Here is a 15,338-nt window from a genome sequence, read left to right on the forward strand (position 1 = left end):
TCCGGTTTTTTTAATTTTAATGTGGGTGCAATCTATGGCTCCTATCACCCCAGGAAAATTTTTAATTGCTCTAAATTTGGCACTAATTCTTTCCTGCTCTCCTATAGTGATAGGCATTTTGATGAAGGAATTTGCCTTATTCGCGATTGCATGCGCGACTCTGGCGCATATCCGGCTCACTGTCGGCTGACTTAGGCCATGGAGGTCACCAGCATCATCTTGTACCTGAAAATGTATGAAAATAATTATAGCAGCCACGACAAAGGGATAAAATAAAACACTTTTTTGTGCTTACCTCACGACGTCCCCAACATCTTATGGCCACTAAAACTTGCAGTTCAGGACACGTGCCACCACCTCTAGCGCTCTGAACCAGATCATCTTCCACCAAATCTATGATGGTGCGCACTGTGTCCTTATTGAACCTATATTTTATTTTAAAATTTAGGTCCCGCAAATCGAATGGGTTGCTTCGTTGGCGGTAGAGCTTTCTACGTCGCGCTGGGTCGGCATTATTGGCTAAATGCACAATTGCATTTATAGCATTCATTTTCACAAGCAAGGATCACAGCAAGGATATTTTGAATAAATAAACCAACGAAGTGACATTCATATGAAATGACATTTATAAAAGTTAGGTTAAAATAGGTTTATTAGAGCTTTAAACAAGGCCCGAGCTCTCGATAACTTATCACACAGATAAAAGAGGATTTTAGCGCTAAATGACGATTATGAATAACAATTTTTATCAAACGTTTTATAAACCTCTATTAAGCATTTGATAAAATGTGAAAAATGATTATGAATAAGACCGTTAGCATTTTATTATGAATAAGACCGCCTCATAGTTATGTTTGTGAATGCGGGTGTTAATCAGTTTGTTTATTTTATTGGTTTGCTACTGTAGATGCTACGCGCTACGAGTGGTAGCGCTGTACGTTCGTAGGGGTTCCGCGTTCATATTACGAGGAGTACAATTTATTTCTACTCGTAGTTAGCGTGTTACTCGGAGGAATTTTAAGCGTAAAAGTTGCTTTTATTTCGCTTGAACAATCGGGTCGACATTAAGTCTGATGTGCTGTTTTATGTCACGGACAATGGTACATGAAGCTGAGCAAACGTGGAACCTTTGCAATAAACATTATGAAGACAGCGCATTGGCTGACATGCAGTTGTAAATAACTAGTTACACTGACAAAATAACTAGTTATTTTGTTAGAGAGGTTTAGGATCAAATTAATGTTTTGTTTGGGTGCCTTATCAAATAAACATTTTTATTTATTTCTTTCAGTGCCTGACCACATCGATATAGTTATATCCTAGATCGCATTTACACGCATTGCTGGAAAAGCCAGGCTCTAATGCCCGGCGTCCGCTACAGAGGCAATAAAAACCTCGTAATCCATACAAAGCTTTAGGACGCGGACGGCCGCGATTTGGCCACTTTTTGTCTTGTACAATATTTACGTTGATGGCTTCGACGCAATAGAAGTTGGTGGGTAAGGCCAATGTAGACAGCGTTTGGTGACGTCATAGAAAATTTTACTTAATTTTTTTATACTTACTTTGTAAGTTATGAGGGTCATAACGCTTAAACACTTCCATAATAGTTAATTTGAATAGGTACGAGTTCTTGGAGCCTTTTCCAGTCTATTTCTTTATTTTTAGAATATTTTTTTTTCTAGTTATAATGATTGAAATAATAAACATTTCATGTTACCTACTTGATTTTTTATTCACAACCAGGAAGCTCTTACCCTCCATCTCACCTGATGGAAAGTTATGATCAGGCTGAAGGTGGAAGCGAGCTTCACGGGAATCCTGAACTACAGAGGACAACTGGACACAGAATGTTACGAGTACCTCCAACTGCCGGAACACAACAATGTTTATTTTTTTATCAATCCCACCGGTATACGATAACAGTGCATTATTGCATCACTACCATTACGTCACATAAGGTGTGAAGTCTCAGAGAGCCAACTGACTTTCCCTCATTTACGCCAGTGCGCAGATGTGCGCATAAGTTATTCCCCTTCCGTTTGTTTATTATTATTTATTATGCACCTCTCGCGTCTTTTGTTTTATCGCCCCACTTACAATAAAAACGTCCTAGGATACACGTAGCGCTTCTGTTTTACTGTTCCTCTCGCTCGAACGAAATGGCTTCGATTCGAATTTCCCAAATAAACCGAAACAAAGGCTCGTAAAATATGAAAGTTATAAACGCATTAAAACTCGTATTAAAGACGTCATTAAGTATATCCGTCTTGAGCGGTCATCCCATTTCATTCAGATAATAAAATTTTAAGTCGTTCTGTTTGAAATCTGATTGTGAGTCAATGATCCACACACACTGACTCAGAATCGGAACGTTATGTTAACGTTAGATAGGGAGGTACTACTACCTAACTTCAATACAACAGTATAAGACATACGTATCATAGATTGAAAAATATGTTTCGAATTTTTACATTTTGTTATAATATCAGAGCCTGAAATCAATTTACTCAATAAATTATCGATAATATCTCAATTTCTCGTCGTTCTATTGTTAAACATTAACGGTCTTATTCATAATCATTTTTCACATTTTATCAAATGCTTATTAGAGGTTTATAAAACGTTTGATAAAAATTGTTATTCATAATCGTCATTTAGCGCTAAAATCCTCTTATAACTGTGTGATAAGTTATCGAGAGCTCGGGCCTTGTTTAAAGCTCTAATAAACCTATTTTAACCTAACTTTTATAAATGTCATTTCATATGAATGTCACTTCGTTGGTTTATTTATTCAAAATATCCTTGCTGTGATCCTTGCTTGTGAAAATGAATGCTATAAATGCAATTGTGCATTTAGCCAATAATGCCGACCCAGCGCGACGTAGAAAGCTCTACCGCCAACGAAGCAACCCATTCGATTTGCGGGACCTAAATTTTAAAATAAAATATAGGTTCAATAAGGACACAGTGCGCACCATCATAGATTTGGTGGAAGATGATCTGGTTCAGAGCGCTAGAGGTGGTGGCACGTGTCCTGAACTGCAAGTTTTAGTGGCCATAAGATGTTGGGGACGTCGTGAGGTAAGCACAAAAAAGTGTTTTATTTTATCCCTTTGTCGTGGCTGCTATAATTATTTTCATACATTTTCAGGTACAAGATGATGCTGGTGACCTCCATGGCCTAAGTCAGCCGACAGTGAGCCGGATATGCGCCAGAGTCGCGCATGCAATCGCGAATAAGGCAAATTCCTTCATCAAAATGCCTATCACTATAGNGTCGTTACTTTTGATGGCAGCTGTCATTCTAATCAAGCTATATTGGATAGACTATAAAACATTTACTCCAAAACAATAACTAGCTACTACCCAGCAAACTTTGTTATGCACCTAGGGGTATGATGACCGGATGAGATAGCAGATATCATGCTCCAAAGAATCTGGAAATTTATAGACTCAACGGGACTAAGCAGTGAACTTTAAAGACAAGGGCTGCCACAATAGATCAAACCTGGTCGAGTTGGCGCAAATAAAGGCCCAAAAACCAATAATAATAATAGGGGTATGATAATGACATGTCACACAAAATTTTATAAGAACCGGCTAAGCAACTTCAGAGACACAAGAATTTTAAGGTAAAAAAGGTCATTTTAAGGTAATATTCATAATGAAAAATTATAAACTAATGGTTTGAGTAAGACATAATAAACACCAATGAATCTGCACTTCTTTTATATTGCAGAGGAAATGCTTTGGCCTTTGCGCACCGTCACCACTGCCGGAAGACAGGGTGGAGTGTGGGAGATTCCTAGCGCCCTGAAAAGGGGGCTGCTCCGTCCTTTTCAGGACGTATACCGGGTATACCCACTAAAACCTACGCAGCGTTCCGTCATCGCCCGAGTGGGGGTGTCGCGAGTATCCGGCCGTAGCCTTAGACTTCCGCAATAATGAATCTGCACATGGATTAGGTCTCAGCAGCTTCAAAATCATGTCTAAAACATTAAATTACTTTCTAGATTACTAAACTTTTCAGGAGGTAAACTAATTAAGAAAATTAAGGCAATTAAACCGAAATTAATCAAATAAAAGCATTTAGTGCGCCTTTGAAAGATCTTTAGCGTACGTAAGATAATTTACCTCAACTCAACATTTCAGAAAATATTTACAAAAAACTACTTACCACTCTGTAAGTTTCTTCCTTGTCGGGCTCCATTGTGTAAATTAATATTGGAACTCTCAAAAACAAAATAATAAAAACTGCAATTATGGATTACGTTCACATATTATTAATCGAAAGTAAATAAAGTTTACAAATTTTTTAAAACACATGGACCGGCCATACCGAAATCCCGCTTTGAGAAGAATGTCAAATTGTCAAAAAAATGAATGAATGATGTTTGTGGTTTTATTATGTCACATTGACTTTGACAGTATCTGTCACTGCATTTTTTTAATATACAGCCATAAATATACAGCACAGATATAGATGACCCACGCTGAATTTGTCCCACCTAACTCAATGACAGGGGGGCGCTACCATCGTTCAACTATAATATGTCAATGTCATGCATAGGACCACAGACAGAGCCCCGATTACGGTATATACGGTATTATAACTTTTATTAACGTCAACAATCCAGACACGCTTCTCGATTCTGCGATACGATTGGTCGTTTAACAGCGTACATCAGCTGTTTTGACCAATCGTATTGCAGAATCAGAAACGCGTCTGGATTGTAGACAGTAGCGGCGTAAGGGGGGGGCGGTGGGGGCGGTCCGCCCCGGGTGCCAAGCATCAGGGGGTGACACAAGTCCGCAGATTAGTACTCACTGGCGCATCTGCATGGCAAGTCATGATGAGGGGGGGGGTGCGATTGTCCTTCGGGGGGGGTGTACCGCCCCAGGTGCCAACCCATGCTACGCCGCCACTGATTGTAGACGTTAAAAGTTACCGTAATCGGGGCTCAGTTCAGTATTTTGGAACTATACGCGGCGGCGGGGTTCGACCGTTCGACCAGTCTGACACCTTCACCGTTGGACTATTGTCACCTCAAAATTCAATGAGATCGTACATCTTCATTCAGCAATTTGAGTAGTAGGTAATAGAAGAGTAAATAAGCTCCTTGTAGCTCAAGTTTAATTACTTAAACGAATTTCCAAAATGGAGCCGTGTAAAACTCTACAAACAGACCACGTTACGGAGCGTAAAAGTAGGTATGCTGTGAGCCTGTGATTTTGTGTTTATTACAGCTAGTGCGTGCAAATAGTGGGGAACGGGATGACAGTCGTAAAACGGCAGCGATCCGGTTACGATTCGGTACGTGCCACAGTTTGGGGATGGGCTCCAACAACAAAAAGGAAAATACATAGGTAGAATCATTATATTCAGAAAATATAATATTAACAGTTACAGAAAATAATTTCATTACGCTAATATAATAACTACTGTAGTTATACTTCTCCGGAATCCATTTACTACAGGAAATACGAAGAAATATAAACATAACCAATAAATAGAGACGAACACAATTAGCCCCAAACCAACAAACCAAAGATCATTTATAAAAGCCATAATACTTATAATTATTGCGAGTAGTACATCAACAAAGAAATATACGAGACAGAACCATAGATACATTAGTATTAATTTTTCGTTGTAAGTGAAGGCGGCTACTATGAGGATGATGTGTATGGCAGCCATGAGCACGCCCCCCGCCGCGTAGATGTGTATGAGATACGTCGCCGCGTCGTCGTTTATTCCGTAAGTCTCGAATACCTTGTCTCCAACGGTGAGCAGCAATATGTAGTACATGCTGGGTAAGAGCCCCAAGAAAGCAATTATGATCGTGCCGACCTTTAGCGACATGCAAAAGCAACAATGATTTGCAGTGAGGCATAACTGGTTCATAATAGTCTTCATATTGAATAATTTATATTCCTGGGGACAGAAGATCAAATCTACATGACGTTACGAATAACTTAAGTACTATGTATTTACTTACGTAATTAAACTAAAACAACAATAGGGAGAAGTGATAATTATTTCGCGTTGTTTTCATTTAGGCACGAAATTCATTTGGTTAGTAGGTACCTAGTTAGTTCATTTAGCTGCGAAAATCATTTTAAGTCTATTGGTGTGGATTGTTGTGTAATATGTAATTAGGAAAATTTACATACCTGTCTATATCGCACGCTGCATCTGAGTTATTATTTTTGTTAAAAGTAAGAGAAATGATAAAATTATTTACTACACCTGTTCCAATAAACTCATACTCAGAAATCAACTAATTACTCGAGTAAGTATTTGTACATTTCAGAATTTACTTGCGTTGGTAATACTCAAACGAAATTTAATTAACATAGTAGCTATTTCTAGCGCTTAGAATTATTATTAATATTCTGTATAATGGCTTCAATGGTGCGAATTTATAGCACAAACAATCAATAAATTAACGTCCCACGACTTTAAAACGTCAAGTGCCAAAAAATCCAAAAATCAAACTTTTTTTTTTATATGGCTACGCTATGCCCAAAAAGTTGTACGATGATAATACTTTAATCTTACATGAGAAAATAGATGACTTGGAACTTTATCTTAAACAGTTCAAATCTCGATATGAAATTGCACAGAAACAAATCAATGAACATGTACTGGCCACTTCCAAACTTGTTGACCTATGCAATTACAACACTGAGCGTTTTGAGTCCTTATCAAAAAAACAGTCTTGTAACTGTATTAATGGCCTTCAGCCCACTATAATACCAAAGTCTATTCAAACTGAGCCGGCGCAGGACATCGTGTCATGCTCTGGGGCGGGACCACCTTAACGTAGGTACATATAATATATACGAAAGAAATGTATAAAATATGTATATAATTGTAGACTTAGTTAAAAAAAATGTATATCTATAGTTTTGTTGTAAACATTAATTCAAAGTGGTCCCGCCGGAGAGCATACTCCCTAGCGGGACCACCTAGAAGATTTCGTTACTGAAGGTTTCTGAATTCGTTTATAAGCCCATAAAAATGTATATTAAATGTATACAAATCTACTATACTCAATTTTTTATTTGATTTAGTATAAACCGATTTACGGCAAATTTAAAATTTCCTTTCGGAACATTTAGGGGAGACTGGCCCAAAGCGGGCACCAAGAAAAAAAACACATGTGAAATGAGAAGTGAGTGAGTGAAGCGAATCTCATGAGCATGAATACTATGTGAAATGGAATTTCCACAAAAAAATTCATCCCCTATTTTAATTTTACTCCCTTTTTTACCAACTTTAAAGGCAATATTTGTATCTAATCAACAGCCCATAGTGAGAGGACACGTTTCTGAGCCGTACCTATTATCATCATTGATAGCACACGCACACCTGGTTGTAGACTTTCGTCTTTAGGTACTGAGATATTTTGAATGAAAAGATGTTGCGTAGTTTACTGAATGCTGCCCAGCCGCGTTGGATGCGACGATTGACCTCTTTCTCGAAATTGAATCTACGTAGCTGAATCTTTTGTGCGAGGTAGACATATTGTCAACAATCTTGAGAATCTAGCTCCCAAACAAGCTCAAAGTTGCACAGCGTGTTATGGAGAGGGCTAATATGCTCGGTGTTTTTTTACGAGATCGAATCAGACATGAGGAGATCCGTAAATGAACTGAATACGACCCAAAACGCATAAATATCTGTAATAAATAGATTAGATTAGGTGATCCGTTTGCTCGTTTGCCTCCTATCACATAAAAAAAAAATAAGCTGAAGTGGAAATGGGCAGGGCACATATTAGGTACACAGAACTGACGGCCGATGGGGCAGCAAGGCTCTGGATCACCATCATCTCAGCCATAGGATGTCCACTGCTGAACATAGGCCTCCCCCAATGCTGCCTGGTTAGTAGCAGCCTGCAGCCAGCCAGCGCCTTCCTGCTACCTTTATCAGGTCGTCGGTCCACCTTGTGGGTGGACGTCCCACGCTGCGTTTTCCGGTACGTGGCCTCTACTCCAGAACCTTGCTGCCCCATCGGCCGTCAGCTCTGCGTCCTATGTGCCCTGCCCATTGCCACTTCAGCTTGCTAATCCGTCGGGCTATGTCAGCGACTTTACTTAGTTCGTTTACGGATCTCTTCATTTCTGATTCGATCTCAAAGTCAAAGTCAAAATTTCTTTATTCGTTTAGACTATTATATAGTTCTTACAAATCGTCATTTTGCTCTTAAGGAACCTCTTCATGTCTCATAATCTTTTTATACCAGCGCTTCGAGACCAACATTTGGCAAGTGCTGAGAAGAAGCGCCGCAACAAACTCAGTCAGTCACCACTGTCTGCCGGTTAATATAAATAAATAGAAAAAGCAGTAGTAGGTACATTTGATTCAGGAGCAGTTCACTGAATTTACCACGCATTCTTGTATGGTGTATCTTACAAGAATGGGTATACAAAATTGCGTGGTATATTAAACAAGGTAGTAACGTGCTAATATCTAGACTTACAGATTAAGATACTTAAATACTAGTAGAAATGACTCGCATTAATAAAAGACAATGCCGGAAATTGGCGTCTTTTTTTTTTCGCGCGGCTATCGACCAAACCTTGTTTTTTGATTACAAAATAGTGTAATAAACCAAACTTACTATGACATGTATACCTCTAAACTCAGTCTGAACTGAGTTACGAGCATCAGAAGTTTGATGATTTTCATACTAGATTTGCTGTTTGCGCGCAAGTTTTGAAAGAAATTGCAACAAAATAATGACATTGTATGTGTAAACACACAATACCATCCATTAAAGACTCCAGACATCAGTATGCAGCAGAATCAGCGCAATAAAAAAATAGCGCAATATTTTGTTGCAATTTCTTACAAAACTTGCGCGCAAAAAGCTAATCTAGTATGAAAATCATTAAACTTCTAATGCTCGTAACTCAGTTCAGACTGAGTTTAGAGGTATACATGCCATAGTAAGTTTGGTTTATTACACTATTTTGTAATCAAAAAACAAAGTTTGGTCGATGGCCGCGCGAAAAAAAAAAGACGCCACCTTCCATACAAAATCTGGCATTGCCATTTCTTGGAGGTGAATGGCAGACGCATCCCTGGAACCATTGTCAGGTAACAGGTTGACCTCCGCAGAATGATGACGCCTGCCAATGCCCAAGATAGGTACGCTCAAAGGCAGCTTCCATAGAATTTGCTGAGTGGATGGTCATTTGATTTATTGGTCGTCAAGGGGACCTGAAAGGACTGATTTGGAATCCTTGGCTTTTTGTTCTAAATCGAAGGGAGTTATTTTGAGGCTTATGTATTTGCTTTAAAGATAATAATATGTGTAGGTAAAGGTTACTTACTTATTAGTATTTGACGATTTGTAAGAACTAATTTAATCAGTCTAAGCAAATAAAGATATTATTATGTTTTGATTTTGCTTGAAGTGACCGGCTAGAGAACCAAGGTCGGATTATTTTTTAGATATCACCAGTACGAGCACAGGGTGATTTTGCCGAACAAAAATCCAGCACTGGGAGGGTGCTTCTCGCACAATGCTTATTAGGCATTTTAGCCAGGATACGCTCGTGACATGTTCAAATTCAAATTCAAAAACGTTTATTGCATGTCACATTACAATTTATATGTTGTTGCAAAATAGAAGTAGGTATACATGTTCGATGCACTTAGCACATTTTGTCATACTTATTAAGCTTCTTGATTTGCAAAAAACATTAGAATTTAATCATTCAAGCTGTAAGCTGGCTCAGTGTTGGGGGTGGCCGCCCAGTCTACTAATAGTTGTAGTTTAATGTGCTTTGTTGATGTGGTAAAGCATTTGTAGGTGCTTTATTTTATGAGCACAATGAGCCTTTTTAAAGGGGTATTTATTAAGAAACTCGTACCAGAAAGAGTTATCGTTCGATTGTGGTGATGCTAACAACGTATTTTGATTGGTAATGTTTGCGATTGGGGCTGACGGGGCCGCCGTTATTTAATTTATTTATACAATATAGAGATTCGCGAGAATGCTCATTTGATCGGAAAGAGTGTTAAAACTATCAGAATCCCACGTACCTCGTTTCATCCGTTTTGAATCTCGCCGGGGTCCGAGTTTCTCCGGTATCCGACGCTCTGGGTCCACCTGCTCGTCGTCCGGAAGACACTCGTCCCCTTTGGCGCCAACCACCACGTACATGACGTACATGTCGTTCGCGGTCACACACGCGCGGTCAATTGCACTTTTTAATTTTAAACTTAGTATAAGAACGTTGAGAAATAAATTATTTCAGTAAAAATCTGAGCAGAGTTTCTGCTTACGATGTTGCTAGTTTGGAAGTTAAAGACGCTATGAAGAACTCCGAGCAAGCTCGGCCCCAGGTGACTAAAATGGCGGCAAACGGAAGTAAGTCAAATCAATTCCTATTAAATAATTACGGAAATGACGTCATTTAAGGTATAAAATGGTAAAAAACTACACCGGAAGTAGACGCATCTCTCACCAGATGCTGTGCATCGTCACATGCCGAATAATAATTTTATTGTATGAAAGGCGTGGCATTGTGTGAAAATTCCCCTTAACTCAATCGATAATAAAGTTTATCTGTTCGAGGCACAACTTTTAGAACTAGGAAACGGATATTTTGTAAGTACGTCCGAAATGTATCGGTTTCCGGGAAGCTTCACTAAAGATTCGTTCAGAAACTAGATTATTCCAATGAGATTATAGATGACCCACGCTGAACTGTCCCACCAAACTCAATGACAGGGGGGCGCTACCATCGTTCAACTATATGGTTTCCAACATGGCAGAAATCGGAACCAGCGATCCGGTATTGACGGTGGCGCCCCACTGTCAATGTCATCGATAGGACAGTCCAGTATTTTGGAACTATATCCATCTCGCCGTGATCAATGACAAAATGACAATTAATAAATAAATAGTTATCTATCATTTTTAAATTACTCAAATTGTAATATAATGTAAAATAACAAAAATAATTTGTATTTAAAAACATAACATTAAGTTTTGAACGAATTGCATTTGGATACACAGTAAAAATAGGTTGGTAGAACTTTTTGAAATATAAGGGTACGTTTCACCATTATTTCTTAAAAAATAGTATTAATAAAAAATCCGTGCCTGGAGGTGCCTGGTGACTTCGTTGGGTTGGCTTTATTATTCAACAAATACTGCCGAAGTAATTGGATGTTAATTATTAAACACTTAAAATCTATTCTTAATATTATAAAGCTGAAGAGTTTGTTTGTTTCTTTACTTGAACGCGCTAATCTCAGGAACTACCACTCCGATTTGAAAAATTATTTCAGTGTTAGATAGCCCATTTATCGAGGAAGGCTATAGGCTATATACCATCACGCTACGAGTAATAGGTGCAGAGCAAAAATGAAAAATGTTACGAAAATGGGTTTTCACGCGTACGAAGTAACGCGCAATAAGTATTTTCTTGATTTTATTTACTTTGCTTGGTTACGTGTAGGTCAAATCTGTTTTTTTACAATGAGAGACTCCGCCCCCCTTGTCAATGCTATAGCTACGTCCGTGTTAGTAGAACTACACCTATTAGAATAAAAGAAAAGTTTGAACGTGCTTTGTAAGTTTAATTATTGTGAAAATAATTACCCTAAAGAGGATAGGAACTTTAAACAGAGAGCAGAAATAACAGGAGTAGCAGCGCGCGTTTATTTCCATACAAAAAAATTTCGCCATTTCCTGAGGGGGACGAGGTAATGACATTTGTGTAACAGCTGATGGCGCTGAGACACTATCGATATTTTTGTCGATGAGAATCATTGCTCTATGGTTCATAGTCTATGGCTCGTTTAAAAAAATGATATGAATTAATTTATTATCCTATGGGAGATTCAACATTTCAGATCTCTATTTAAAGGAAAATACGCAAAAGTTTGGCATTTCTTCCCTAGCACGAATACGAATTGTGAAAGTTAAGAGTTATATGAAAAAAACTAAAAAGTCATTTATATAGGCTCTTAAAAAGCACTTTNGCATGACACATTTATTTGATGCCGAGTGTATAATGTGTCTCACTATTTTAGTCAAAAAAATATTGTGGGATAGGTACAGTTTCTAATTGATGCTTGGACATCCCTAAGTGTTTATAAATGTCGACGCGCGCAAGCACGTGGCTGTCAATCTGTTGAGAGACATTGAAAGATTGTCATTTTTATTTTGATACAAAGATGATGAAATGCCATAAAATGTTATTTTGCAAGTTTCGAAAATGTTATAAAAGCTTGTCGCTTATTTATACGAAAATTTAACACGGACGTCTAAACACTCATGTATTGTTTTAAGCTTTTTATTTTACTTTTTTCAAACTTTTGGGAAATTACTTTACAGACGTGAGTATTAAATAAGAATTTGTATTTTATTACGTTTTTATTTATTTAAGTAATTTATCGGAATTCCTCTTTCTCCTGCAGAACCAATTTGCCATTATGGACTTGGGAGTGCATAAACGAAAAGTGTGTACCTATATCAGTGAGAGAGACGAGCAAGATGCAGTCTCTAACAACCTGTAACATGTTGTGTGCCTCCATGCAGATTTGGCCACAGCCGACTGGTCAAGTCAGCTTATCAACCACAGCAGTTCCTGTCCGGACAGACCTTATACAACTGCAAATAGCTCATAGTACAGTCTCTGAAATAACAAGAAATCACATAGAGGACGCTTTTCAGTTGCTTCGCAATGATTTAAAGGCATTAGAGCGAAAAGAACGCGGTTTCGAAGAATGGCGAAGTGTCCAAGTTCGAGTAAATTTGAATGGCACCAGTGATCCTCGTATGCGCATCAATACAGACGAAAGATACCGACTAGCCTTGCGCCCCAAAACTACCGTGGGAACCTCACTAATAGTAGACATATTTGCACAATCCTTTTGTGGTATTCGGCACGCATTCGAAACATTGTCCCAATTGATATGGTTAGATTCTTATCGGGGCACTCTCCTTATTCTAGAAGCTGCAAAAATAGAAGATGCGCCACGTTTTAGCTACCGTGGTCTACTTCTAGATACGGCTCGAACCTTCTATCCAGTAAATGATATAATACGGACGATAGATGCAATGGGCGCTTGCAAGTTGAATACGTTTCACTGGCATGCGAGCGACTCTCAAGCATTTTCGTTACAGTTAAGTAGCGTTCCGCAGTTTTCAATTTTTGGAGCTTATGGGGTCAGTGCAATGTACTCGCCAGATGATATCCGAGCTGTGGTGCGTAGAGCGAGATTACGAGGAATCCGCGTCATAATTGAAATAGGCTAGTTNGATACTCCGGCGCACGTAGGCCGCGCCTGGGCATGGGGGACGGCTCTGGGTTCCGAACACTCGCGCATTGTATTGATGCAGAACCCTGGAGCGCGTACTGCAACGACCCGCCTTGTGGACAACTCAATCCGCGCAACCCTCGCGTATTTGAGCTGCTTGAAAGAGTATACGCCGAAATAATTCAGCTAACAGGAGTAGATGACATTTTCCACATTGGTGGCGATGATGTATCGGAGCGGTGCTGGGAGGAACATTTTAATGACAGCGATCCGATGAATCTTTGGCTGGAGTTCACTCGGTCAGCTTTGCAACGACTTGAGTTCGCAAACGGGAAATCACCAAATCTGACTCTGATGTGGACATCCCACTTGAGTGATCGAATAAAGGGGGAGTTGAAAGATTATATTCGTTGCATCGGTTTGCAGTCTCGGAACGTAGCGTGGGCACATAAGCACGTGAGCGGTGTTCGGACTGTTATTTCCCATGAAGATGCTTGGGATTTGAACAGCGGATTAGGGTCTTGGCATGAGGATAGTGGAGGGGTGCCGTTTAATTCGTGGCAGCGTGTTTATGAATACCGACCGTGGGCCCGAAATTCTTTATGGCGGGTAGAAGGAGGAGAAGCAACGGTATGGTCGTCATCGCTGAGTGGTGGGGGCTTAGACGGCCGCGTGTGGCCCCGGGCTGCGGCCCTGGCCGAGAGGCTCTGGACCGACCGGGCGGAGGGTGCTACGAGGCCTGTCCACGCTCGCCTCGACGTACATCGGTCACGTCTAGTCGAACGTGGTATCAAGGCAGCGCCTATTTGGTCGTTATGGTGTACCCACAATACTTACACTTGCGTTTAGTTAGATAATAAATTAATTTAAAACAAGATTCTATTATTTAACAGTCGACGCTTACATAATAGTACAAGTTTNAATTTTATTGTATGAAAGGCGTGGCATTGTATGAAAATTCCCCTTAACTCAATCGATAAAGTTTATCTATTCGAGGCACAACTTTTAGAAGTAGGAAACGGATATTATGTAAGTACGTCCGAAATGTATCCGTTTCCGGGAAGCTTCACTAAAGATTCGTTCAGAAACTAGATTATTCCAATGAGATTATCCATCTCGCCGTGATCAATGACAAAATGACAATTAATAAATAAAATAATAAATAGTTATCTAATTGTAATATAATGTAAAATAACAAAAATAATTTGTATTTAAAAACAACATTAAGTTTTGAACGAATTGCGTTTGGATACACAGTAAAAATAGGTTGGTAAAACTTTTTGAAATATAAGGGTACGTTTCACCGTTATTTCTTAAAAAATAGTATTAATAAAAAATCCGTGCCTGGAGGTGCCTGGTGACTTCGTAGGGTCTCGTTGGGTTGGCTTTATTATTCAACAAATACTGCCGAAGTAATTGGATGTTAATATTAAACACTTAAAATCTATACTAGTATTATAAAGCTGAAGAGTTTGTTTGTTTCTTTACTTGAACGCGCTAATCTCAGGAACTACCACTCCTATTTGAAAAATTCTTTCAGTGTTAGATAGCCCATTTATCGAGGAAGGCTATAGATCCCAACTAATATTATAAATGCGAAAGTAACTCTGTCTGTCTGTCTGTCTGTTACGCTTTCCCGCTTAAACCTCGCAACCGATTTTGATGAAATTTGGCATAGAGATAGTTTGAGTCCCGGGAAAGAACATAGGATAGTTTTTATCCCGGATTTTGAAACAGGGACGCGCGCGATAAAGTTTTTCTGTGACAGACAAAATTCCACGCGGGCGAAGCCGCGGGCGGAAAGCTAGTATTATAGGCTATATACCATCACGCTACGAGTAATAGGTGCAGAGCAAAAATGAAAAATGTTACGAAAATGGGCTTTCACGCGTATGAAGTAACGCGTAATAAGTATTTTCTTGATTTCTTTTACTTTGCTTGGTTACGTGTAGGTCAAATCTGTTTTTTTACAATGAGGGACTCCGCCCCCCTTGTCAATGCTATAGCTACGTCCGTGCTAGTAGAACTACACCTATTAGAGTAT

General features: G+C 39.1%; 2 protein-coding genes across 3 annotated transcripts in view; one reads left to right on the plus strand and one right to left on the minus strand.

Moving 5' to 3' along the window:
• LOC114360822 (proton-coupled folate transporter) overlaps nt 1-4,362 on the minus strand; it is a 38,834-nt gene extending 34,472 nt beyond the window's left edge. The window contains exon 1 of one of the 2 annotated variants that reach the window (XM_028315637.1): nt 4,181-4,362. In XM_028315637.1, the coding sequence (XP_028171438.1) occupies nt 4,181-4,213 (33 nt within the window). In that variant the 5' untranslated portion in view covers nt 4,214-4,362. The remainder of the gene's footprint in view (nt 1-4,180) is intronic. The other variant, XM_028315641.1, reaches the window with a different exon arrangement.
• Nucleotides 4,363-13,317: 8,955 nt separating this feature from the next.
• Nucleotides 13,318-14,143, plus strand: LOC114360839 (probable beta-hexosaminidase fdl). Its single transcript, XM_028315660.1, has one exon. It carries the CDS (start codon nt 13,328-13,330, stop codon nt 14,141-14,143), a length of 816 nt encoding a protein of 271 aa, XP_028171461.1. The 5' UTR covers nt 13,318-13,327.
• Nucleotides 14,144-15,338: the final 1,195 nt, after the last annotated feature.

Source organism: Ostrinia furnacalis, unplaced genomic scaffold (assembly GCF_004193835.3).
Source record: "Ostrinia furnacalis isolate ACB-3 unplaced genomic scaffold, ASM419383v2 OfSCF5186, whole genome shotgun sequence".
Classification (NCBI taxonomy): domain Eukaryota; kingdom Metazoa; phylum Arthropoda; class Insecta; order Lepidoptera; family Crambidae; genus Ostrinia; species Ostrinia furnacalis.

What these genes read in the sequence shown, in the direction of transcription:
- LOC114360839 (XM_028315660.1), top strand. Translation starts at nt 13,328, where the DNA reads ATGGGGGACGGCTCTGGGTTCCGAACACTCGCGCATTGTATTGATGCA.